General features: G+C 29.2%; 1 protein-coding gene across 5 annotated transcripts; it reads left to right on the plus strand.

Moving 5' to 3' along the window:
• Positions 1–279: 279 nt before the first annotated feature.
• LOC145832745 (uncharacterized) lies at positions 280–25,533 on the plus strand. Of its 5 annotated transcripts, XM_082940075.1 has the most exons (37): positions 280–342; positions 905–1,015; positions 1,521–1,670; positions 1,927–2,076; positions 2,616–2,753; positions 3,183–3,329; positions 3,849–4,004; positions 4,550–4,705; positions 5,220–5,369; positions 6,075–6,194; positions 6,467–6,625; positions 6,795–6,944; positions 7,277–7,414; positions 7,620–7,760; positions 7,985–8,122; positions 8,556–8,693; positions 9,073–9,216; positions 9,471–9,608; positions 10,173–10,310; positions 12,385–12,522; positions 12,759–12,899; positions 13,067–13,204; positions 15,452–15,589; positions 15,771–15,911; positions 17,161–17,298; positions 17,708–17,848; positions 18,956–19,112; positions 19,679–19,803; positions 20,528–20,683; positions 21,094–21,246; positions 21,584–21,700; positions 21,975–22,138; positions 22,883–22,965; positions 23,399–23,561; positions 24,275–24,389; positions 24,750–24,913; positions 25,318–25,533. In XM_082940075.1, the coding sequence occupies exons 1-37, from the start codon at positions 285–287 to the stop codon at positions 25,519–25,521; spliced, it is 5,196 nt and encodes a 1,731-aa protein (XP_082796201.1). In that variant the 5' UTR covers positions 280–284; the 3' UTR covers positions 25,522–25,533. The 5 variants fall into 5 exon arrangements, with proteins under 5 accessions (XP_082796201.1, XP_082796202.1, XP_082796203.1 ...); XM_082940076.1 differs by lacking the exon at positions 13,067–13,204; XM_082940077.1 differs by lacking the exons at positions 9,471–9,608; positions 10,173–10,310.
• Positions 25,534–25,971: the final 438 nt, after the last annotated feature.

Consider the following 25,971-nt stretch of genomic DNA (forward strand, 5'->3'; position numbering starts at 1 on the left):
TACTTTGTTCAGAGGTTTTAAAAAAGCAAAAAATACTTGATTTAGCGGTCAAAGTTTAAAAGAGTATATAAGTGAGACTTCTAAGCTATTTAAGTAAGTAAATTGTCATTACTGACAGCTTTAAAGCTAAACTACTAAAGCTATGTTTGATTTCAGTATGACTAATTCATGGTCATTCATTGTTGTTTAAGTATGTTTACTTTTGTATGTTACTATAAGAAACAAAAGCTTTATTTTAGAAAAAACAATTTCAACAGTTAACAAAATTTTTACAGAGAAAAACTATGATAAAGATATTCCTGCTGATTTTAGGCGTAGCAGTTTCAGTCCATGCTAGATACAGTAAGTTATTAAAACTTTGAATTTAATTAAATTTATGTAATTGATTTTTTTTAAATTATTTGTTATATGCATGTGCTTAAAAAAACTTTTAGTAGAGCTTAAAAAGTATTATCAAGCTATTTTTGATATAAAAATAATTTAATAATACATTTCAAAATATGGAAAAGTGTATTTTAATTTGAGAACACAAAGTAATTAAATATCGATTATTCGTGTTTAAACGTTAAATAAGTTTATACTTTTGTAAACAGTTTGCAACAAAAATTTTACCAATAATTAAAAATGACGCAACAGACATAAAACGAAAAACTGAAACATGTGGTTTATAACGCAGTCGTTGTATGCTTTTAGCAAAATATTTATTGAAATTCCAGTATCAAGTAATAAAAATTAGTTCTAGATTGATTAGTTTTAATAAAAACATTAAAAAAAATATTTTGTAACTAATTATTGTTTACAGCAATTTTAATGTATGAAAGCCAGTTTATTTTCATAGCAGTAAAAAAAAACTACAAACAATACTTACAAACTACTTAAATTCGAAAAACTTTTATAACTTCAGAATGCACCGACAAATACAGCTGGTGTTCAAGAGGTGCAAAATGTAGGCAAGAACCTCCGACCGATTTCGAAAAACTTTCTTGCAGAAGAACTTGTCTTCTGTGCGACACAAGTGAGTTTTTGTAACAAAATTTTATCAGAATTAGTTTTTGTTTTCTACTTTTTTTTTCTTTGTAAGCTACTTAACGTTTAATTTTTGACCAGTTTTAGTTCGATTTTCTGGTTACTTACTTTTTCCTGCCGTTAACTATATATTTTATCATTTTATGTTATACTTAATTTGATACGAGTGTTTGTTTTACAATTTATCTTTGTAAACAATCTTACATTTTATTAATACAAAAGTAATTATTTTCTTGTATAATTAGCTGTATACTAAAAAAACTATTTTGAACGAAAAAATTTAATTTTACAAACTTTGTGCGTTATTTTTTTTTTCAATCATTGTTTTTCTAAATTTTGCTAGATATATCGATTAATAAAAGAAAACATTATATTTTCAATCTTTTCTTAAAATAAACAAAAAACAAAAAATTATAGCTCAAGGACGTTTCAGTAAACTTTAACTCGTATATATACCATATATATATACTCATCATTCGTTTATGACGTCACAGAGCCGGAGTGGTCCACGTGGTCGGTGGGGCGGTGCAGCCGCGGGTGCGGCGGCGGATACCAGACTTGGACGAGGCAATGCCCGGAGAAGGGGTGGTGCGCCGGCCAATCAACGAAGAGATTCGACTGCAACGAGCACCCATGCGGAAGCGGTTTGTTGTGATGTGATATATTATTTGCTTGTTATACTTAGTTGATGACGTTTTTGATAATTTGTTTAAAAAACAAAAACTTTATCTGTTAGTTTTAATCGGTTGAGTTTTTATTTTAAGTTGAACACTGTCGCTGTTTTAGTTTTTATCTAAATTATTTGTTTATCTAAATTGTTATCTATAAAGAAAACTTTATAGATATATAAAAAAAAATTACAAAACAAAAAACCATCCTATAATTACTAATTAAAAATAGGCAAAGCGGAGTACGGACCGTGGAAGGAGGGTGAATGTTCGGTCACTTGCGGCATGGGAGTGAGGCAAGACACCAGGGAGTGTGTGAGAGGAATTTGCAGGGATTACTTGAAAGTGAGGACAGAATCGTGCGACAGTGGACCTTGTTACAGTATTTAATTTGCTTTTTTGATTTTATTGTTGTATAACTATGAAAATGTAAAAAATAACGTACATAAAAATAGTTTAAAATCGCAACTTTCTTTGAAGGATCCGATTAATTCTTTTTTAAGCAAAACTATACATATGTTTTTGTGCAATAATTACTATGTCGTAAATAGAGTGTATACTTTCATCGCTTTTAAAAAACTTATAGTTAAAAGATGTTACGTTGTTAAAGTTTTTTTTGCAGTAAAACGTAACAGTTTAATGTTAGCATAAATCATAATAATTTAAAAAATAATTCAAACCTTTTCATATTTTATAAAAAAATAAAAAAAAAAATAGAAATTAAACACTTATTTTTTTATAAATAACTCAAAAGAAAACTTCTCGACACAAAAGTAAAAATTATCAACTGGAACCACGAACCACACGGGACTTTAATATTTTATCATAAAACCTACCATTTACTAACAAATGGCATCAACTCTAGTTTTTTTGAACAATTTTGTTTCGTACAATTTGGCTTAATTTTTTATTTCAACGCAGAATGGTCGGAGTGGGTTGAGGGGGAATGCAGCGTGACGTGCGGATCTGGAACAGTGACGTCACAAAGAACTTGCTTGCAAGGAAGCTGCGAGGGTGACAGCATCAAAACTGAACAGTGCAAAAAACAAGACTGCTTCGGTTAGTTTGAAAACTTGCAAAGTTGTGCATTTATAATTTTCTTTATATCACATTTTCTAATCTCACTCCAAAACCACCTACTTGGCAGAAACATAGAAACCTTCCCCTTTTCTTTAATTATTCTTACTTCTTTACTAGTCAATTACCTGTTTACTTTTTTCTTGTTTTTACTAGTTTTTGTCCCCTGATAGTCAAAGTCTTACTTAAGGGGCGATGATGCTCTATTTTTAAACCTTTTAATCAAACCATTTGAAAGCTAAAATTATGATTTATTTTCTTTACAAATATACTTTTTTCATAAAACTTAGTCGTAAAGAGTTAATAAAAATAAGAAATTGCTCTAGTATTTTGCTTTCTTCTGATTTTAAAATGAAACTTTTATGTTTAACATCAATTTTGTAATTAACTTAAAAGCTTAAAACTTTATAGTCCCACCAATTTGGAGCGATTGGATTGAAGGACAATGTAGTGTAACTTGTGGAACTGGTACCAGAGTTGATACGAGAACCTGTCAACAAGGAAGTTGTGTTGGGGACGACACAAGAACTTCTCAATGTCAGAAACCTAAATGTGAAGGTAACTAAATTTAAAGATAGAACAAAGTTTTATTTTTTGAAATATAAATGTTTTAAACATTTTTTTTGTAATGCATATATCTTAGAAATATTTAGATATAACTTATACTAAAGTAAAACTTGTTTAAAATTAACAGAAAATATCTTTTTTGTTTCTTTCCTTGGCAAGTATACTAAAGAAGATAAATACAACAAACAAGCACAAAACCAATTTTTTAGCTAAACTATAATTTTATATCATAAACAACTTAAGGAATTTCATAAAACAAAAGTATTTATTATATCTTATAGGTTTCTTAGTTTTTTTTTGATAGAAAAATGATTTTTCATAAGTTAAAAATTTCGAATACGCTAAAAATTAAACACTTAACATAAACTACTTTTAAGTGTCTTCAATGCACTGCTAACGCTCTATACTTTGAAAGTTATGAGTAAGCTTTAAAAACACTATACAAAAATAAGGTTTTTATAATATATAATTTATTGGTAATGATTAATGTTTTAACGAAAAAATCAACAGAGGCAGTGACCACACCAATTTGGAGCGATTGGATTGAAGGACAATGTAGTGTAACTTGTGGAACTGGTACCAGAGTTGATACGAGAACCTGTCAACAAGGAAGTTGTGTTGGGGACGACACAAGAACTTCTCAATGTCAGAAACCTAAATGTGAAGGTGACTAGATTAACAATAAAATTAGATTTTGGTTTAATATATTTAAAATAAAACTTTTTTTCTCAGTCATTAACTTACCCAAAATTTATCGTTGACAAATTTTGTAGTATGTTTAGTATTTTTGACGTAAGATTTAATTTATATCTTTGATTGGCTCATTCAATAAAGTGTATTTTTTTGCTTTGCTTTAAAAATTGGTGTACAACAAACAAACATAAAACAGTTTTAAAGGTGAAAATGTTTTTAAATAACATTTTACTAATTTTTCAATGAATATTTATTTTTCTATTATAGATTTTATATTGTTGGTTTGTAAACTGTTTTGCTTCTCAATAAAAAATATTTTTTTGAAAGCGTTTACAAATAAAAAAAGGTTGGAACTTTAAAATTATTCATAATCAACGAAACTGACATAAATAAATTTTGGTATCTTCTGTTCACAATAGCTTAATACTTTTATTTTAAAATAAGATTTAAAGTTTGTAATACGCCAAAAAAACCATACTTTAAACAGTTTTATGGGAAAAAATAATTAAAATCAACAGAGGCAGTGACCACACCAATTTGGAGCGATTGGATTGAAGGACAATGTAGTGTAACTTGTGGAACTGGTACCAGAGTTGATACGAGAACCTGTCAACAAGGAAGTTGTGTTGGGGATGACACAAGAACTTCTCAATGTCAGAAGGCAGATTGCAATGGTATTTGATTTTAAAATTTTTGTTATTAGACAGATTGCTTAGTATAAGTTTAGTATTTGGTAAAGTTAGTTAGTAAAAGCTAACAAAAAGGTTTTATAGTTAGCCTTGTTTTTATATGCTTAATAAAGTTTGTATCATTAGTTATTTTTGTGTGTTTTATTTTAAAAAGCTTTAATTTTAGGAGAGCATGGAAACTTTGTTTTTTAATAGTGTTTTTAAATGGACAGTTGCTGTTTTTGCTCTTTATTTTAGTTAATGTTAGTAATTTTTGCTTTAGTAGAAATGACGTCGCAAATGTACCGATTACGAGAGGCTAAGAAAATATGGTAAAATTTAAAAATCAATAAAAGCATTTAAGTATATTATATAGTCTAAAAACAATCAAAAACTTTATATACTGTTAATTTTTTTCAAAATCATACAACACGTTTTTGTATTTATCCTTTGCTTGCCTTCATTGTTTCCGAGCAGGCTAACGGTAAAACAGTACCAAATAATTACAAGTATGCATTAGATGTCGACGCGGTATGGAGTGACTGGATACAGGGAAGCTGCAGTCAAACTTGCGGTGTGGGCAGCAGAACGGACACTAGGATGTGCCAGCAAGGTCAATGCTTCGGCGACAGCGTCAGGACCGTCCAGTGTTACCAACAAGACTGTCAAGGTATTGTTGTGTTACGTCATAACGGTATAAGAATTATATAGTTAGACCACTTTTTAATACTTAAGCTACGTATCAGACCTTTGAAAAAAACTTAGCAAACACTTTTAATATTTATTGTTTACAACGTTATCATGTTAGCTGTTTTTTTTAATTGTTTTTGAAAATATGTTCGATTGCCTCTAATGGGTGCACGACTATTCAAATTCGGACAACTCAAATTCCGACAATTCAAATTCTTAAAAAAATGTTGAAAAGGCCAAAATTATAAAAGTAATGTATATTTGTTAAACATAAAAAATATATATGCAGATTCTTTTAATATCTACAAGTAGTTTTTTTCTTTTTGCAAATCATTAAATAATTTTTGAGATATAGCTTAAATAGAGTAAAATATATAGTTATTTTTATTATATTTAAAATATCTTAAAAAATGTTTGAAATTTAGTAAAAAAGAAAAAGTAGCTTGTTGATTTTAATAAGATCTACATAGATAATTTTTATTTTTATCAAATATAGTTTACTTTTTATGATATAGTCTTATAAATTTTTTTTTGAGAGTTTGAATTGTCGGAATTTGAGTTGTCCGAATTTGAATTGTCATGTAACCGCCTCTAATTACTCAATAAAACATTTTGAGCCCTTTTTCTTTTTACAAAGATCAATATTTGTTAGTATAAAGTTAATGCTATTACGATTAACGAACAGACAACTGCCGGGATTCTACCAGCAGGTGCACATTGTTCGCGAACTTGTGCCGAAACAGCATGTACATCAATATCATGAGGGCCAACTGTCCTAAAACTTGCGGATTTTGCATTTCAAGTGGTAAGTTTATGAGAAACTATTGAAACAAATTTATATAAAAAAGCATAATTCCATCTAAAATCTAAAGAATCTAAATTTGTACAACTTTCCTTAATTTTTTTGAGCAAGCTATTTACGCACATTTGTTTACTGTTTTTTGCACTTCGAGTAGTAAGTTAATGAAAAAAGAAAAGTGCTTTGTATATTTGGTCTAAGGAGTCAAAACTTTGTACAACTTTGCTTAAACTTTTTGTGCCAATTTTAATTTTTGACGTTTTTATGACGTAACAAAGGTGCTTCGTACATTTGGGGCGACTGGGTGGACGGTGACTGCAGCGCCACATGCGGTGATTTTGCGGTGATGCCCCAAACACGAGAGTGTTTCAAGGGAAGTTGCCCAGGACCTGAAAAGAGAGTGGTACCTTGCAAGTACAACTTGCCTGATTGCATAGGTTTGAACAATTTGATATTGTAATAAGCTTAGCATATAGTATTAAAACAAACATTTTTGTCAACTTATATATCCCTTTTTTTAATACTTGGACCTATCTGCACTTTTATGAAATGTCTGAAAGTATCCCTATAAATCTTAAGTATACTACAATATACAAATCATTTCAGTTGAAGATTTCAAATGGGGCGAGTGGGTGATAGGGCAGTGCAGCGCTACCTGTGGAGAAGGAACCCGCCAGGACACGAGGACTTGTTTCTATGGAAATTGCGAGGGAGCCAGCACCCGTCAGCAGCCTTGTCAGGATGAAGTGTGCCCAGGTTTGTGGCAATCACAATAAATATTCATAGAAAAATTTTCTAATTCGAAATAATTAATTGAAATAATCTAACTTAATTAAACTGATACATAGATTTGCTTTCCTGCTTAGCTTATATTTTTATTCAGAATAACTTTGTTGTTTCTTCTTCAGAAAACTTTAAATAACTACAAGTTAAGAAAAAAATATTAAGACTATTGAAAATAATACAACTACTCTATTTAATGAATAAACATTTCAAACTAAAAACTATTAATTCTGCAGTGTAAGTCTTAGTGTGAAACTTATAAAATAGTTTTCGTTAAATCCAATCAACGCACTGTTCAATTACAGTTTGGTCAGAATGGGAAGAAGGGGATTGCAGTGTGACTTGCGGACAAGGTACCAAAACTTCAACTAGGACCTGCTTGCAGGGTAACTGTGTTGGGGAAAGCACCAAGACTGAAAATTGTGAACAAGGGGCTTGCGCAGGTTTGTAATAAAAACTTTTTACAAAAGTAAGAATCAATTTTTCATAGTGATTATAAAAAAAAGAATTAAAACACTCTTTAACCTTTATTAAATTTAAATTTTATTTTATTTATAGTAAATTAATAAATTAGGACTTTATTTTTGTAGGTTAATGTAATATGTTTTTAAATTGAAAAAAAAAGCGATACACAAACAACAAAAACAGTGTACGGTAGCTGGGAGTTAGGTGATTGTTCAGTTACTTGTGGTGAAGGAACTAGAGAAGACAAAAGAAATTGTCTCCAAGGATCATGTGATCAGAGCTTGCTCACTAGAACTGAAAAATGCACAAAAGACATCTGCCCAGGTTGGCGAGAAGACAAATTATAAATATTTGATGATTGCTATTTTTGCATGGTAAATTAAGCGAATTAAGTTGCTAGAAATAGCAAAAGTTATACTCAGGCAATTTTTGTTAGTAAATATTTTAGCAACTAACAAACGCAATACAAACCTGCGCAAAACTTCTGAAAAAAGAAATAAATCTAACTAGTTAACGTTAGTTGTAGGTATCAGCAAACTTTTTAACAGTTTGGTCAGAATGGGTAAAAGGTGAATGTAGTGTCACCTGTGGAAAAGGAACTGTCACTTTTACAAGAAGTTGCTTAGAAGGTAGTTGTGTTGGAGAAAGTACAAAAACTGAAGATTGCGAAGAAATAGTTTGCCCAGGTTGGTTTTAATGCGTTTTATTGTGATCAAAATTCTTTCAATGGTTGTTGTAGTTTTACTTTAAGTTTTATAAAGTATAAAGAAACTTTTTAGTAACTTTTAATTGTATTCAAAAAGGTTTTAGTTCATAGAAAGGATTTAAATTTAAAAAAAATCAGTATTAATCAGTACTGTTGATTAGACTCCGATGATGTTAATGTTTTAATTCTTCTAATCGGCTTAGTTCTAAAGTAGTAAAACAGCTGTAGTCCAATAAACCGTAACATTAAAATGTTTTTAGTTCGTCTTTAAAAAAAGCTAAAGTTAGTATTACAAGTTATCTTTTAGCTTAAATATATATCGTTAACAACTGTATAAAAACTAACCTCAATCATTAGTACAACTATATATGATTCAGCAACTATATATATATATATATATATATGTGCTTTAGTTTGGGGCGCGTGGATGTACGGACCGTGCAGCGTAACTTGCGGACCGGGAACCAAAGAGGCCACCAGGAACTGTTTGCAGGGATCTTGCGAGGGACAGATCAAAAAAACTGAAGACTGCTACGAGGCCGATTGCCCGGGTTAGAAATTTGAAAAAAAAAAGCTAAAACTAAATAATTTGTTTCTTTTTTAAAAGATACTGTAACCAACGGTTGTAATTAGTGTTGAGACTAAATTGTTTGAACCTTTACTTTCTAAACTAGATAAGTAATACGTGTAGCAAACACTGGAAAAAACAAAAGGTCTAAACTAGTAGTCAAATAGGTAAAACGTGATGAAACATTTTGAAACAAAAATATTTTTTATTTCAAATTAAATGTGTTTACTTTAACTTTAAGACCTTTTAAGCAAAATTAGTAAGCACTTTTACTTTAAAGTTTTACGACTTGTGCCTGTACTGTATTATAAATCTAAATTCAAAAAAGAAAATCCTTTTTCTAGTTCGCTTTTGTGTTGCAGATGCAGTTTGGGGCAAATGGGAGCTGGGACAATGTTCTGCCACTTGTGGGCAGGCTGTGAGAACCGACACCAGATCATGCATCAGTGGAGATTGCGAAGGAGAAACAACCAGGACTGTCGACTGCCAACTTGATCTATGTCCTGGTTCGTTTGAGAACAAATCTGTTTTAAATTTAACTCTTATTTGTTTAGTATAAGAACTATGTGATTTTTATTTTGGATAGTAAATTGTTAATTGGTAAGACTTTTATTTTATCTGAATAAGTTAATCAAATGTTATATGAAGATGTATAAACGTGTTATGCGTGGCACTAATGATATTTTTATACTTTTTTGTTTTATTTAAAAATAAAAGTTAAGAACGAGTATCAGCTTAGCTAACATCTTGTATAAATCAGTTTGGTCAGAATGGGTGAAAGGTGAATGTAGTGTCACCTGTGGAAAAGGAACTGTCACTTTTACAAGAAGTTGCTTGCAAGGAAGTTGCGTTGGGGAAAGTACCAAAACTGAAGATTGTGAAGAAGTAGTTTGCCCAGGTTAATTCAACTCAAATATAAAATTAAATTGTTAAATTAAAGTAATACAATTTTGTAATTTAAGATATTTTTGTTGACTTTATTCTGTTATATTAAAAATCTATCAAACTGAACACTTGTATTGAAATTAAACTGAATAACAAAAGTACTTTTGTTTTTCTTAAAACCATTATTCTTTTGATTTTTTAAACTAAAACTTATGGGTAGGAAATTACCAAAAATAGGAATTTTTTTGGCTAAGAAATTACCAAAATATTATTTCAATATTTGAGGCCGTTTGCTCAAAACCCAATCATGACGGTAAATTATTTTTAAACTTTAAAATTTTTACAAAAATTAATAAATTGTTCTACATATACATTTTTTAGTTTTAATTTAAAGCTTCTTTAAAAAACTGTCATTATCTTTCTTTAAAGTTAGTTGAAAATATTTGGTTAGAAAAAAAAATTGAGTTCATACTTTAAGAATTTATAAAATAACTATTTCAAGTTTTTGTGAAAAGAATGTTAATCTTAATTATTATTTTCTTTTTCACATTGAATATTTAAAAATATTACTCATCAGTTTGGTCAGAATGGTCAGAGGGTGATTGTAGTGTCACCTGTGGATCGGGAACTGTCACTTTTACAAGAAGCTGTTTGCAAGGAAGTTGTGTTGGAGACAGTACAAAAACTGAAAGCTGTGAAGAAGAAGTTTGTCCAGGTAGTAAAATGTTTCTTTTTGAATTCTTTTTATAAAAAATAATGTTTTTAACTAGAGTGTTAGTAATAAATTTTATTTTAAGGTGGTTTAATTTAAATTAGAAAAATAATATATAATTGTTTATTTTCTAAATATTTTAGTAAAGCAACAACTCAGGACATTCCAATTTGTATAGATACATCTATGAACTTGTTAAAATTCATTTAAAAACTCATGCTAGTTTTATAAACGTTATATTTGAGGACAGTTAGAGTGCAGTTTTGAATTATAACCTTATTTTTAGAAAAGTTACTGTACAGTACATATAGTAATGAAAGTTTGTATGTTTACTATTGAAGACTTTTTTGAAGCCTAATCTTACTTCAAGTTAATTAATAAACAATTGTTAATTCTGTAAGTTTGTGAAACTTTCCTTTCTAAATATGATATCCTAATTACTAAATCCACCCACAGATACAGGCTTTATCTCTATAGATTGACTTTAAATCAATAAACCATGAAGAATAGTTAAGTTTTTATATTTTAGATTATTAACTTTTTTGGTTTTATTCAATAAATAACAGGTGAATTTACTTCAACTTTAATTTAAAAGAGTTGGTAGTATTCTCGTGCAAAAATGACCCTTTGTGTAAAAGTGTGTCTTTGTTCAAAAATGTTACTTAGTGCAAAAGCATCTCTTTGTGCATATTTGACCCCTTTGTGCAAAAAAGTCTCCGTGCATATTTGACCGATTCCCCTTAAGAGTACATACTATAACTTAAATTTTATAAATAAACTTTGTTTGTTTTTGTTATTTTATAAGTTGGGTAACTTTGAAAAAATTAAGGTTTCAGTTTTCAACCAGAACTATATTCTAAAAAGAAGAGTAAGTTAGCTTGTATTTAATATTTAGTGAAGTTAGGACATCAAATGTTTTACTCAGTTGTTTTGTTAAAGCTGTGAAGATTTTGTTATTTTTCAAGTTTTATAGTTTGTAATACCAGTGCTGAGGTAATTGATTCTAATTTTACATTGTCTTCAACCAAGTTTTTTATAGTTAGTTAAAATAACCAAAGTAGTAAAAATTTACAGCCAATGATTCTTAGTTTATAATTTTAAAAACATTTAGTTTATGGACAAGTAACAAGAAAATTAATTAAAAAACTGTTTTAAAGTACCTTTGATACTACATAAAAGCTACATGTAAACATTATACTCATAATGAAGTCATATACTTTATATGTGATATTTAGTAAACATATTGCTTGTTAGAGGTTTAAGAAAACAATGCTTAGGTTGCAAAAAAAATCAACCTAACTATTAACTTAAGCTATATGTTTTAGCCATTTTTGAATACAGCTGGACTAGTTTAAAGTGACACTCAAAGTCATTAATTGCATCTATAAACTGTAATTTTGAGTTTTATGCACTATTATATGATTAAACACTTTGAAGCCTTTTAATATATAAAAACTTAACTGATAAGCAGATTAGTGTTTTTTTATTTGATATATTAGCAAGCAGTAAAATTTTTATTCTTATATCTACTGCTATATTTGCTGAAAAACCCTTTTTTTTACTTTTTATCATTAGTATTTACAAAAAAATTGTCTTACTTAAAAGGTATAAGCTAATAAGTGAATACAGTGCTTTCTCCTAATCCTTTTTTTTAATTATGGCTAGATTAGCCTTTGGCAAATAAAAAAACCATCATTTTTTCTTTAAACTGTCTACCTCTCTTATGTTTAGATATGCTTATAATAAAATGCACTCTAATTTTGTTTTGTTAAATTTAAATATTTCAGTTTTTTTCAACAAGCTAAAAAATTAAACAAACTAAAAATAACCAAAACAGAACTTTTATACAGTCTAAAAACAATTTAACAAGAACAAATCACACTTTGAACAATTGAATTATTGGCTTTAAGTTTTATGTGGAAACATTGTTTTTTCTGAATTAATTAAAAAATTAACTTTTGGACTGAAACTGGCCGGATTAGCGAGGAAACGGATAAGCAAGGCCTTGATAAGCGTGGAATCAATGTACTATGTTTTTACAAAAAAAAACTTTTTTTAAACTTTATTATTTTAACAGTTTGGTCAGAATGGGTGAAAGGTGAATGTAGTGTTACCTGTGGAAAAGGAACTGTCACTTATACAAGAAGTTGCTTGCAAGGAAGTTGTGTTGGGGAAAGTACCAAAACTGAAGATTGTGAAGAAGCTACTTGTGCAGGTGAATTTTGTATAAATTTTTGTAACTTTTAGTTAAGTTGCAGTTTAAATTGCTGTTTTCTATGTTAGTCTAACTCACTGTTTTGTGAATCCCTTAAAGAATTGTTTTTGGTAGATTTAACAAATTTCAAAGTTGTTTTGAATAAACATTTTCATCGTAAAGTTTTTGACATAAAACCTATACTTTTTTGTTCAATAAAAGAGCAGTTTAGTTAGATAATTTTTATGTAATTACAGTATACGGAAGCTGGGAGTTAGGTGATTGTTCAGTTACTTGTGGTGAAGGAACAAGAGAAGACAAAAGAAATTGTCTCCAAGGATCATGTGATCAGAGCTTGCTCACTAGAACTGAAAAATGCACAAAAGACATCTGCCCAGGTTGGTGAGACAAAAAATATAAATTTAATTACAATACAAATGGTTATTATCTTAGTTTACAACGTAAACTTATTTATTTTAACACAGAAATAAACTCATAGTTGACAAATTAACATTTTGTAATGGGATCATGGTGAAAAAAATAGTTTGTTTTATTGTTTTAACAGTTTGGTCAGATTGGGTGAAAGGTGAATGTAGTGTCACCTGTGGAAAAGGAACTGTCACTTATACAAGAAGTTGCTTAGAAGGAAGTTGTGTTGGGGAAAGTACCAAAACTGAAGATTGTGAAGAAGTAGTTTGCCCAGGTAGAAATTACTTATAATCTTTTTTTTGTATAAAAAGCGTTAATGTTTCTATAAGTATAAATTTTTGATGAAATTGAGAATAAAACTGCTTTTTTTATCTCACACTTTGGTAATAATTTTTAAGATTCTCAACAATTTACGTCGTATGATTTTCAGTAGATTTAGCAGCAGTGTTATCATAATTTGCAGCAAATGAATATACATAATCTAAATTTTTGTATACTTAGCTTTTGTAAGTACTATATATTTTTTACAATTAGATTGGTATGCGCCTAGCGTTAACAAACTAAATTAAAAACACTTTAAAGCATTCAATGCTGTAATTAGTAGCTTCGTTTATAATGACTATGATCTGTTTAGATCAGAATTTCTCAAACATTTTCAAAAAGACCCCCTGTAAAGAAATTTAAAAAGCTATGGCACCCTTAAACAAGATTTCTCTAAAAACTACCATTAAAACTGCTAAATTTTTTTTTTTGCATCTCCTCATCAACTCCAGAATATCTAGTGTTAGTTTCAATTTATGGTGTTGTAGCTCCCCCTTTTACGGCTTGTGGCCCCCTAGATTTTCTAAATGTTTCCATAATATCTACTGTAAGTTTCAAAACTCCCATTAAAAACGCCTAAGAACTTTTTTTTGTTCTTCACCATCAACTCCAAAATATTTAGTGTAAGTTTTAATTGATGATTTCGTGGCTCCTCTTTGGCCCCCTTAACTTCTGTAAACTTGACCCAGTTTGAGAAACTTTGGTTTAGATTAACCTGCAAATTAACTTAGTTTGAAAATGGACAGTCTATTTCGTAAACTGAGGGTGTGTTGTACACTTAAATGTTTACACTTTTTAAGCTTGAAAATTTTAATATGTTTTTCTTAAATACTTGTTTTTTATATTAATTATCAATTTATATATGGAGTGGTGTATCTAAAAATGTTATAAAAACTTTATCTTTTATGTTTAAAGATAAACTTCTAAAATTTGCAGAAATTACTTTTAAACTAAAGCTTAATCAATTTAAGTAGAATTGTTAATTCTTAAAATCAGCGTTTTTTAAATGATTTTTTTGATAATGGCTCAAGAAAATTTAAGTGCATGAAGTTTTTTCAAAAACATTTTAGGTTTTAAAACATCAGTAAAAAGATAAGTTTAAGTCAAATTTCAAAAAACACAATAAAAATAAACAATTATCAGTCGTTAGTCTATACAAGAACTATTTTAAGAATTAACTTTTAAGTCAAAAATAAACTTAAAAAATAATTTTTGCTTAAAAATTGTATTATTATGCTTACTGAACGGTTTCATCAGAATTGTAATTTCCTCTAAGCTAATCAGTTAATAGAAAATTATGTTTTGTTTTTATTAAAATATTATTTTTTTTTCTTTAGCTACTGTACCAACCAGTGTTTAATTGTTATATAGTTTCATTAAATAGTTATCAATTTAGATAACAAAAATCGAACCTTCCGACTTTCTGCAAGTCCCTTTTTATAAACTTTTTTATTCTATAATCATAAGATATTATTTAAAAATTTTAAGTAAAATAAAGAATTGTATTAAAAAATCACTTATAAATTTTCTTACATATTCATGAAGTTATATTTTATAACTTCTGTTTAGGTCGTTAGTATACAAGCATATTTAATGATAGTTGTAACAAATATTGTGGTAAAACTAAACACGCTCAAATATTTTATAAAACCTTTGTTACTTTAAACTCAAGGTTTACCTTTTTTTTTTAAAGCCCCCTTTAAGTTATTAAAAAAGCTATGGCCCCCTCCAACAATATTTCTCACACAGCTACCATTAAAAATGACAGAGACCTTTTTTTTGCTCTTTATCATCAACTCCAGTATATCTAGAATAAGTTTCTAACTCTGACCTAATTCTGTGGCCCTTTACTGCTAATGGTGCCCTAAATTTCTGTAATGGCCCCTAAGGGGCCACTTGGCTCACTTTGGGAAACCCTGTTTTAAAGAGAGAGGCTGCTTAAAATCTAATAAACCCTTGAAGTTTAACTTGGAAGTACAATTAAAGTTGTAATTCTGTATGCGTTAGAAGTATCTTCGAAGTAAATTCATACACTAGTAAATTTAGTTTTTTATGAAAAAGTATATATTTTCAAAACACTATTGTTTTTTTTTTTTAATTATCCAAAACTCATTTTCAGAACAACTATACAAGGAGTGTTTTAGTATTTGTAACAGCTTGCTTGAAGATAATCTTTATTTAATGAAATTTTTCCGAACAGTTTGGTCAGAATGGGTGAAAGGTGAATGTAGTGTCACCTGTGGAGTGGGAACTGTCACTTATACAAGAAGCTGCTTGCAAGGAAGTTGTGTTGGGGAAAGTACCAAAACTGAAGGTTGCGAAGAAGCTACTTGTGCAGGTACTAATTTTAGATTATATTCTTAAATGTCTGCAGCATTTATTTTCCTATAATGGTACTATTAGCATCGATCTTTTAGTTTTTTTCTTGTAACAATTCTAAAATCTACACTAATTCACATTTAAAGTAATTCAAATAAACCAAAATAAATTTAAACAGCCTCTTAATCTCAAAAACACAGTATACGGTAGCTGGGAGTTAGGTGATTGTTCAGTTACTTGTGGTGAAGGGACAAGAGAAGACACAAGAAAATGTCTCCAAGGATCATGTGATCAGAGCTTGCTCACCAGAACTGAAAAATGCACAAAAAACATCTGCCCAGGTTGGTGAGACAACATGGTAATTTTCATTTTGTCAAAGTTGCCACGCACTAAAATTACTCACTATAGTTTGTATTTTTTCAGATTATTTGACAGACTCAGGCTAATACAGGCTTGTTTATTGTTTTTTTTCCTAAATCTGAGGCTAGTTTTTAAGGCTTTAAAATCTTTTTTTTTTCATGGTCATAATTTCTTTTGTTATCAATATGCTTCGTCAATGTTCTAGCTTGAGTATTGGTAGTAATTTTTCTGATTCTCACTTTACTAGATTTTTTGTTGTTTTTTTATAAACTCAGGCTAATTTTTGGTCATTCAGGCTGACTCTTTTGCCTCTAAGCGTGGCAACAATTAAGTGTAATGAAATCAACTTAATGTTGACTAAAATAAATAAACTTTATTTTTTCTGGTATAATGGTTCTCACAGTATTCATGGATTGTATAACTTTATCTATATGTTTGGTAATTAAGGACTTTGTAACTAAATTTAATTGATTACAGTTAGTATGTGAACTGTAGATATATAAAAACTCAATATTTCCTGTCAATTTTTGCTTTATTAGAATGACCATGTGGTACTAACTACAAACTAACAACTATATAAGCTATTATTTAAATAAAATAACTTTATGTATCATAAATTTTTTGTATATTACAATAGTGTTGTCGTTAGGCTGCTTTATTTATAGATAACGCTTAACTTACTGTTATGTATATAGTCTGCTTGTTTGTTTTAAGAATTTATGATATGCATGTGATGTACTTAATGAGGCTGAAAACATCTAACATGTTTAAGTAGTTTTAAATTATTAAGTTTTCAACTTTATTTGTAAGTGTACTGGAGTTGCGAAATGTTTTTTTAGTATTTAGAATCATTTTGAAAGTTTAAATAAATTTAATCTCGATGACAAAACAATTGTGTTACAAAAAGCTATGAATTTTTGAACAAAAACGTTGTAGAATGGGTTTAAGTAGCGGTCACATTGTTTGTTATGTACTAATTTAGATTTTTCGCAGCCTAATTATTAAGATAAAAATATTAGAAAAAAAATTCAAGTTTTGAAAAGTTTTAAAACAAAAGAGTTAAAAACTAATAGTATTGCCTTTTTTACGTTAAAATTTTTTCTTGCTACTTTGTTTTCGTACTTTTAAACTAAAACTTAGTACTATAGTGTCAAATTAGAGATAGTTTACTAATTCAAGAACGTAAAAATGTACAGCTTTATTTTTAAAAAGCTGTATTAATCTCAACAGTTTGGTCAGAATGGGTAAAAGGTGAATGTAGTGTCACCTGTGGAGTAGGAACTGTCACTTATACAAGAAGTTGCTTGCAAGGAAGTTGTGTTGGGGAAAGTACCAAAACTGAAGGTTGCGAAGAAGCTACTTGTGCAGGTACTAATTTTAGATTGCATTTTAATACGCATTCGACATTTATACCAATGATGCGTTTAGTTGCGTTCCGGCAGCTTTGTCCTTGAAACACTTCCAAATCTACATAGTTAAAAAAATGGTTTAAAGAATAAGATTAAAATTTCCCAAAATAAATTTCAAAAACGTTTACTTTGCAGAAATTTACAAAATAAATGCCCCTGTTATAAGATATCGCCTCTTAGCAGCTAACTTTTTACTCTTTACTAGATATTTCCCTCTAATAACCAAAATCTCCTCCAAGGTTGTATATCAGACAATTTTGGAAAATTTGATATAAATAAACTTAAAACTGAATTAAATAGTTTGTTATCTCAAAATCACTACCCATGATTATTTGAAGTTGAGTCAGAAAGTTTATTAATTTTTACAGTATACGGTAGCTGGGAGTTAGGTGAATGTTCAGTTACTTGTGGTGAAGGAACAAGAGAAGACACAAGAAAATGTCTCGAGGGATCTTGTGATCAGAGCTTGCTCACCAGAACTGAAAAATGCACAAAAGATGTCTGTCCAGGTGGGTTGAACCAAGTAATGCAATATGAAGTTAGAAAGTCTAAAATTTATAAAAATTCGTTAAATTACACATTATACTGAGATACTTCTTATAAGTTTATTTTTTCTAAAATTTATTTTACAAACTAAGTTTTGGTCAAATACCTCGTCAGTGCTTAAATAAGTCTAAAAAAGATATGTGACAGTCATGGATTATAGCATTTAAACAATTAAATTAAAATAAAACCAAATTTTTACTCAAAATTTTTACTTAAGAAACTAAATAATCAATTTTTAATATTAAGACTGAGTTTTAGGTAAGTTTTAAATTTTAGTTAAGTTTTAAATTCAATATAACAATAATAATAATAATGAAAAAAGCTGTATGTACCTTTTTTTTTCTAGTTTATTTACAGAGTAAACATTGCTTAAGCAAAAATTTAATTAATAAAGTAAGCTTAAAATTGAGTTGAAATTAATTGTGACGTAACTATTGAAAATTAAAACAATCTTGTGCTTGTAATCGCTATGAAAATTTGAAATCCCACTCAAATGCTTTATATAAAAACTTATAATTAAAAAAAAATTTTTGTCTAAACACAAAACAAGTTAAATTATAATACTATGTTTGAATTTGTGGCAAAGTTTAAATTTTAGTTAAGTTTAAAAATCAAAGAAGAACACCAAAAAAGAATTAAAATTTACCTAAAACTCAGTCTTAATATTAAAATTTGATTTGTTTAGTTTCCTATGTAAAAATTTTGAGTAAAAATTTGGTTTTATTTTAATTTAATTGTTTAAATGCTATTTTCCTTGACTGTCACATATCTTTCTTAAATTTATTTAAGCACTGACGAGGTATTTGACCGAAACTTAGTTTGTAAAATAAATTTTTGAAAAAATAAACTCAATATTTCTCCTCCAGTAGTTGAGATCTCTCTATTTGTTTTCTTAAAACCAAAACATGTAATAATACTTCATATAAGTTTTAAATCCTATATAGCACAAAAAAAATTAAGTAAGTTAAGTAAGACTTAAGTGTTTAATCATCAAAAGTGTTTTACAGTAACTACAAATTTGACCTGTTATACTTTTAGCACGTTTTAACGCGCGTTTGTCATTGCAACAGAGCTGTCCACTTGGTCGCAGTGGGGGCAGTGTTCGGCCACTTGCGGTGGTGGCAACCGAGAGCGCACCAGGACGTGTTCAGTGGCGGGAAAATGCGAGGGGGAGTTGCAGCAGACGGAAACTTGCAACACGCAAGCCTGCAATGTTGATAACAGACCGTCAGTTTCTGATTGAAATATATTTTTTTTTAATCAGCTGTTCAGTTGAGATAATTAAAATTTGTTTTTAAAATACTTAAACTAAAGTAGGCTAAAGGCTCTTTTGAAGATCATGAAAAGTGTAGACTGAATCTTAATATATCTTGAAAGAGCCCATAAAGAAATACACTTGATTTAAGATTACTTAAAGTAAATTACCTGTAAAAGTATACCCACTTAAAGTCAAATAACAAAACTATGTAATTTTTTTATATTAGAATTGGAAATAATGAGTAATAAAAAAAATTTAAAAACAAAATAAGTTTTTAGCTGTGTGTATTATTAGCTACAGCTGTATTACAGAGGCAAATTAAAAAGAAAAGATTATATGTTGATAAAATCGTTTTTATTGTATAACGATACTAGTTAGTAAATATTTTTTTGTACAATGATCAGTTTTCAATTAGAAGTAAGACTTTTAATTTTTTAATTCTTTTAAATTTCTACCAAACTATAATGTACTCAAGGGCAAAATATTTATTTTTCATAAAAACCATAACATATTTCAATAAGTTTATTTAAAACAGGTGTACGTGCCAGGATTCTTCATGTGTTAACAACTTTCCCCAATGTGCAACTGCTTCCAGAGATGTTGTGTGCAATTTCTACTCAAGCTACTGCCGAAAAACATGTAACGTCTGTTGCTCATGCAGTTAGTTTGTGCATAATGTATATTACGTACCAGTATATATGAATTACAGTTTGCATACAACTTGTAACCATATTTAGTTCTATATGTTTCAATTACTTTTCATAAATTTTCCTTTTTTTAACTAAATTTTTTTGGAACATTATTTCAAAAAAATTATGATTTTTTTTCAATCTCAAAACAAAAGTATAATTCTAAAGCATATCTTGTTTTTTTTTTTATAAATGTTCTTAGTAATTTTTTAAAAAATTAAAATTAAAAAATTATATTTGATACATTAAAAAAGGATCAGCTGCAGTAGTAAGATTTTATCTTTTTTATTTGTTACATTATGCAGATGAAGTAAGGTAATAATGCAACAGAACATTAAAAGCATTTAAACCTTTGTACCTAACCCATTTTACCAAAAGTTTTACATCTATACCACTACTTCTAAACAAACTTACTCAAACATATAACTAAAAAAATAAAACTAAAACTAAAAATAAAGTAAGTTATATTCTGAAAATTAAAATTTAAAACAAACAGAAATCAAATATCAGCCAATTCGAAGTGCCTTGATATTGCAGCAAAAAAAAAAAAGAAAATTATATATCTGAAGTAAATTAGAAGAACTGTTGTAATAGATATCAAAATTTAGCTATTTTTTTAACAAAACTGGACAAATTAAAAGCAAAAACTATGTATATAATAACTATAACTCCGTATAATTCTATGCTTTCCACAGATTGGTCAGAATGGTCCATATGCAGTGCTACTTGCGGAGAGGGAACTCAGAGTCGGAACAGACCTTGCGGAAACAACCAAATCTGCAACTGGGCGCTCGAAGAAATTAGAAAATGTCCGGGATTACCCCAATGTGAAACTGTAATCACTCCAATTGGTAAGAACTGTCTTTAATTACTTATCTTTTAGTTTTGATTTAAATAGCTAATTTTTTTTTGACTGTATATAAGGTTTCTCCAATTTATTTTTACAAGCGCCCCTTTTTCAAAAAGTTAAAAGATGATTACCCCCAGTTATTACAAACCCAGGAATATCTAGTGTGAGTTTCAAATTTCTCTTGAAATATACCTTAGTACCTTATTATAGCCCCATAAACAGTCACTGCCCTTTACAGATTATTACTTCCTGACTTGTTAAGATGGGGGCACATGGACCACTTAAGGAAACCCTGCTGTACACTAACTAAACAAGTGTTAGAGTGCTCTAAGCAATGATGTTTTAATAGCTATCATCATATTAACAATAATAACACCTGTTATAACTTTTTTTAGTATTTACTTTTTATAGGTGGCGAGTGGAGTTCGTGGTCTTCTTGTTCGACCACCTGCGGGCCGGGAACGATCACCAGGGGCAGAAAGTGTCCAGGGTACAGCCCAATTGACGGGTCTTGCTTGGAAGCCGAGGTTGAAAAGAAATCATGCTTCAAAGGGAACTGCCAAGGTTGTTTGAAATATATGTGTGTGTGTGGTGTTTAGAATGAGGTGTTTGATTTTCGTTCAAAGAGCCTAGAGTAGAACAACAAAATGATATATTTAAACTATACGTATGTTACAACTATTGTGCATACGTATAGTTTAGACAGTTTAAGAATTTGCAAGTACAAAATAAAATAAGCAAATTTAACAAGCTTTTTTACAAAAAAATTTATTTTATTTTATTTATGCTTAAAATACTCATGTTATTTCAGAAAAATTTATCAAATGTTCATTGATATATGCATGAAAATGTATGTTAAAATAAAAATGTTTAGAATAAATAAGTTAAACAACTCCCTTAGTAAACGGATGGAGCGCTTGTTCGAAGAGATGCGGTCTTGGCACGGAAGTGAGGATGACGGGACAAATGTATCCACCGATCCAGGACTACCGCGACTGCAGCAACGATTGTGAAACTCGTCAGTAAAATTGTTAAAGTATTGTGAATTATTCTTTTTACAAATTTCTCCGTTGCCCGTTTTCGTTTAATGGTAAGATTTTTATAGATCGGTGGTTGTAAAGTACATTTCCTAATGTACTTTAAACTATTTTGTACTTCATTTTAGGATTTTAGCAAATTGACATTTAATTTTTAAAACCTACCTCATCCACAAAAAACTTAAAAAACATAATTTGAATTAACTTCTTTGTTTAGATAAGTTTTTAATACTTTACACTGAATGTTCTGCACAGCAACATGCAAACCGCCGTTGAACAATCGTTACCACAGCAACCAGTACAAGTCGGAAACGTGCTGCAGGAAGGTCGAATACGCCCCGGGAAAATGCGGGGTGAACTTGCAGGGGGGCCGCATCGTGGGAGGGACCAAGGCCCAGTCCACCACCTGGCCCTGGATTGTTTGTTTTGTATTAATAAAAGTTATAAAAATGATAATAACAAACACTAAGTTTTTATATACTTTAATAAAAAATATATGTTTATTCAAAAAAAAAGAACGTTTTTTAGTATAATTCATAAAGTTGAAATTAAAAAATTAAAAGTGGTTTTGTCTTAAAACCTGAAAGAAAACTTTATTGTAACTGTAAACAACTTTGTAAACAAGTTTTAATATTTTTTTTATGAAACTTTTAGTTATACTTACATATTTAGATCAGTATTTGTTTTCTTCTTTTTTTTACTTCAAATTTAAAAATATGTATCAATGGTGGGATTACAACTAACTTGAATCAAGCTAAAATAATATTAACTGGGATTTATCGAAAATAATATAATGATAACAAGGATTGTTCAGAATACAATATAATATTAACAGGGATTGTTCAAAATTTAATATTAACAAGAATTGTTCAAAATTTAATGTTAACAGGGATTGTTCAAAGTTTAATGTTAACATGGATTGTTTAAAATTTAATATAAACAGGGATTGTTCAAAAATTAATACTAACAGGGTTTGTTCAAAATTTAATGTTAACAGGGATTGTTCAAACTTTAAATATAAACAGGGATTGTTCAAACTTTAAATACAAACAGGGATTGTTCAAACTTTAAATATAAACAGGGATTGTTCAAACTTTAAATATAAACAGGGATTGCTCAAAATTTAATATTAACAGGGATTGTTCAAAATTTAATATTAACAGGGATTGTTCAAAATAGGAAGAGCTGGATGCGCTGCCACTCTCATCAGTCCCGAATGGGCGTTGACTGCAGCTCACTGCGTTCAGTAAGCAATTGTCATACTTGTGATTAATATTTTTTTTAAGTTAAGGAAATTATGTAGAAAAACAAAAAAATATTTTGTGTTTTTAATCATAAAATATTTAATTTTTAACTTTTTTACTAACTTAAACTATTCTATTTTCTAAACATTCCAAAAAAACATTTCCTGAAAGTTAGAGGTATTTATCGCAGAAACACTTAAAGGAGAAAAACTTAAAGTGAAACAGTCTTTTTTCGCTTTTAGTTTTCACGTCCTATAGAGAACCTATTCTAGTCTCCGACTTTAACTGATTATATTTTAAAAAATTGTTTGAATACCATAAGTCTTGAAAAGAAACTTTTAGCCAGTTAAAACTCTTCAAAATAAGATCGAGGTAACCCCCCTACTCCCTTAATGCTTGTTTAAAGTGTTTTTTATTTTATAAATTAACAAACAGGGGCATGTCAGTGTTCAATATGAAACTGAGGTTCGGAGTGGATCCGTCGGAAGAAGGAGACATTGAAATGGACAAGTTCCCGGATGCGCACTACAGCTACGTGAGGGAAGCTCACATACCAGACAACTACAAGTTCCCGCAAAACGACATCGCTCTGTTGAGGGTTTTTATATATTTTTTGTATCTCCTAAAAGTTTTTAAATCCTGCTCAGGTTTCGTTTTTGTATAAAAATTTTGAACTTATTTTGTTAGTTTTGTTTTTTAGTGAAAAAAGTTAGCATCTAGTTTCTGTACTTTTCCTTAAAAGTTAGCAAAATTGTAAAGTTTTTAAAGTTCTGCATGAGCAGCTAAAATCACTTTATCGTGTTCTAAGTTGTTATTTAGATGATCCACACTATCAAAATTATATAATTTGGTTATGATATATTGGTTAAGTGATGTTGTTATTGTAGAATTTATTAATCTTTGTTATTTATATTGATTAATTGACTTTAAAATAAAGTTTGAAACTATAAAATTTACTTTTTTGTTAACTTTAAAACTCAATTATAATTAGTAAAGTTTATTAAAAGCAATATATGCAATAACTTCTAATTTAAACTGCTTCACTAACTAGTGACCATAAATAACATTATACTAATAATTCAATACATAACCATTATTATGCTTTTCAAAAACATTTAGTTATGAATAACTTCTAATCTAATTGAGCCTTGTTTGGCAATTACTTGGTTTAACCAAAGCATTTTAAAAACTTATACACAGTATATCGTTGAAAAAAGCCATACATCAGACTTTTACCCTTATTACATTTAGTATTTTCAACTAATTTTGATTAACAATCCATATTTTTTAATATAATTAATACTATTTTAGCTTTCCAATCCAGTTGAGGCTGACGAGGAAACAGAAACAATAAGGACAATTTGCCTGCCCAAAGGTGAAATTATGCCGCCAGATACAAAGTGTTTCGTCGCTGGGTGGGGTACTCGTAAGTAAAAGTTATCAATTTGTAAAGTTTATCATTATCAAGGTACCTTTTCAGAACACTCTTTAAAACAAAAAATGTATTGTTTGTTATGCAGGCACGGTCCTCCAGTTTAAAAAAAATGTTTAAAACTTTTAGGTTTTGCTAATCATTAGTACAAAGAACTGCGAATTAACAAAAACCTTTTTATCATCTTTTTTACTGAATTTAAACAAACTGTGTGTTCTTAACAACATTATTAATAACACAGAAACACACCAAGCCCCTCATTTTTGTAAATAAAGAAATTGTATCAAGTGCTGAGAAGTAACAATTTTTTCATCTTTTTTAATAAGTATAATCGAAATGTTCTTACTCGTACAGAAAAGTTTGGATCTAACAGCATACCGTCGCAGCTGATGCAGGCGGAGATAAGGATACTGGATCCGAAGATTTGCCTGGCGAGGGGGAGCTACGAAAGCTACAACTTCAACAAGGACACCATGATTTGCGCCGGCTTCATTAGGGGAGGCGTTGACGCTTGCCAGGTTTCTTTTCAGTTTTCTTATAATTTCTATTGGTGTAAGATTTATTTTTACAATTTATTTAAGTCTACTAATAAATTTAAACATGTTTAAAAAAGTAAATAAATGATCTGGTTTATATCAAAATTCTAATTAGCCTTTATTGTGAGTTATGTTGATTGAATTGAAATATAGATGTCGTATCTTTGATCAATTGCTGTTAAATTATATTTTAAATTAAATTTGACTAAAATCGTTTATTTCTCGTTGACACTTATTGTTTTTCAAAGCTAAATACTGTAAAACGTTTAAACACTAAACTCATCACCATCTATAATAACAGCAACGACAACAATTTCAAAATATAACAACAATATTGTATTTTGAAAAGCAAATAATAAAACTTATAACTTAAAAACAATTGACAGGGAGACAGCGGAGGACCGCTGATGTGCCAGAGGTGCGGGTCGTGCGAGTGGACGCTGCAGGGGGTGGTGAGCTGGGGCAAGGAGTGCGCCAGGGAGAGCTACCCGGGAATATACGCCAGGGTGGGCGCCTTCTCGTCGTGGATCAACGAAAAGACCGGGTCGCAGGTGGCTTCCGGCAATTACCAGAGTTGCGAGTCTATTTAGAAACTGTTTAGTTTTTGAAAAAATAATTCAAAAAATGCTCATTTTAGATAATTGTGCGTAGTTTTACATGCTTGAATTTTTTTTAAATCTAATCAATACACTATTTCAAATTCAATTTATTGAAAAGTTTAGAAAGCTGCGGCTAACTTGAAAATGCAACTTAAAAGGTTAAAGATTAAAGGAGTTTATTTCATAAATTTTCTATATTGTTATGTAGTTATGTTTAAAAAAAAATATGTTTTATTTGTTTGATCTAGTTTTTACGGTTATATCGAGATTTAGAAATTTATTATACTCCTCTCATAAAGTGTACAATACAAAAACAAATGATGTTAAACTAATTGTTACATTTAAACTTTTTTTACCAATTAATTATTGAAAATATATAGTAGTTTTGAAAAGTTTTCTAATTATAATCTAATTTTTATTAGTTTAAAAAAATTTTGCTTT

This window comes from Thalia democratica, chromosome 3 (genome assembly GCF_965202585.1).
Source record: "Thalia democratica chromosome 3, ktThaDemo2.hap1.1, whole genome shotgun sequence".
Classification (NCBI taxonomy): Eukaryota; Metazoa; Chordata; class Thaliacea; order Salpida; family Salpidae; genus Thalia; species Thalia democratica.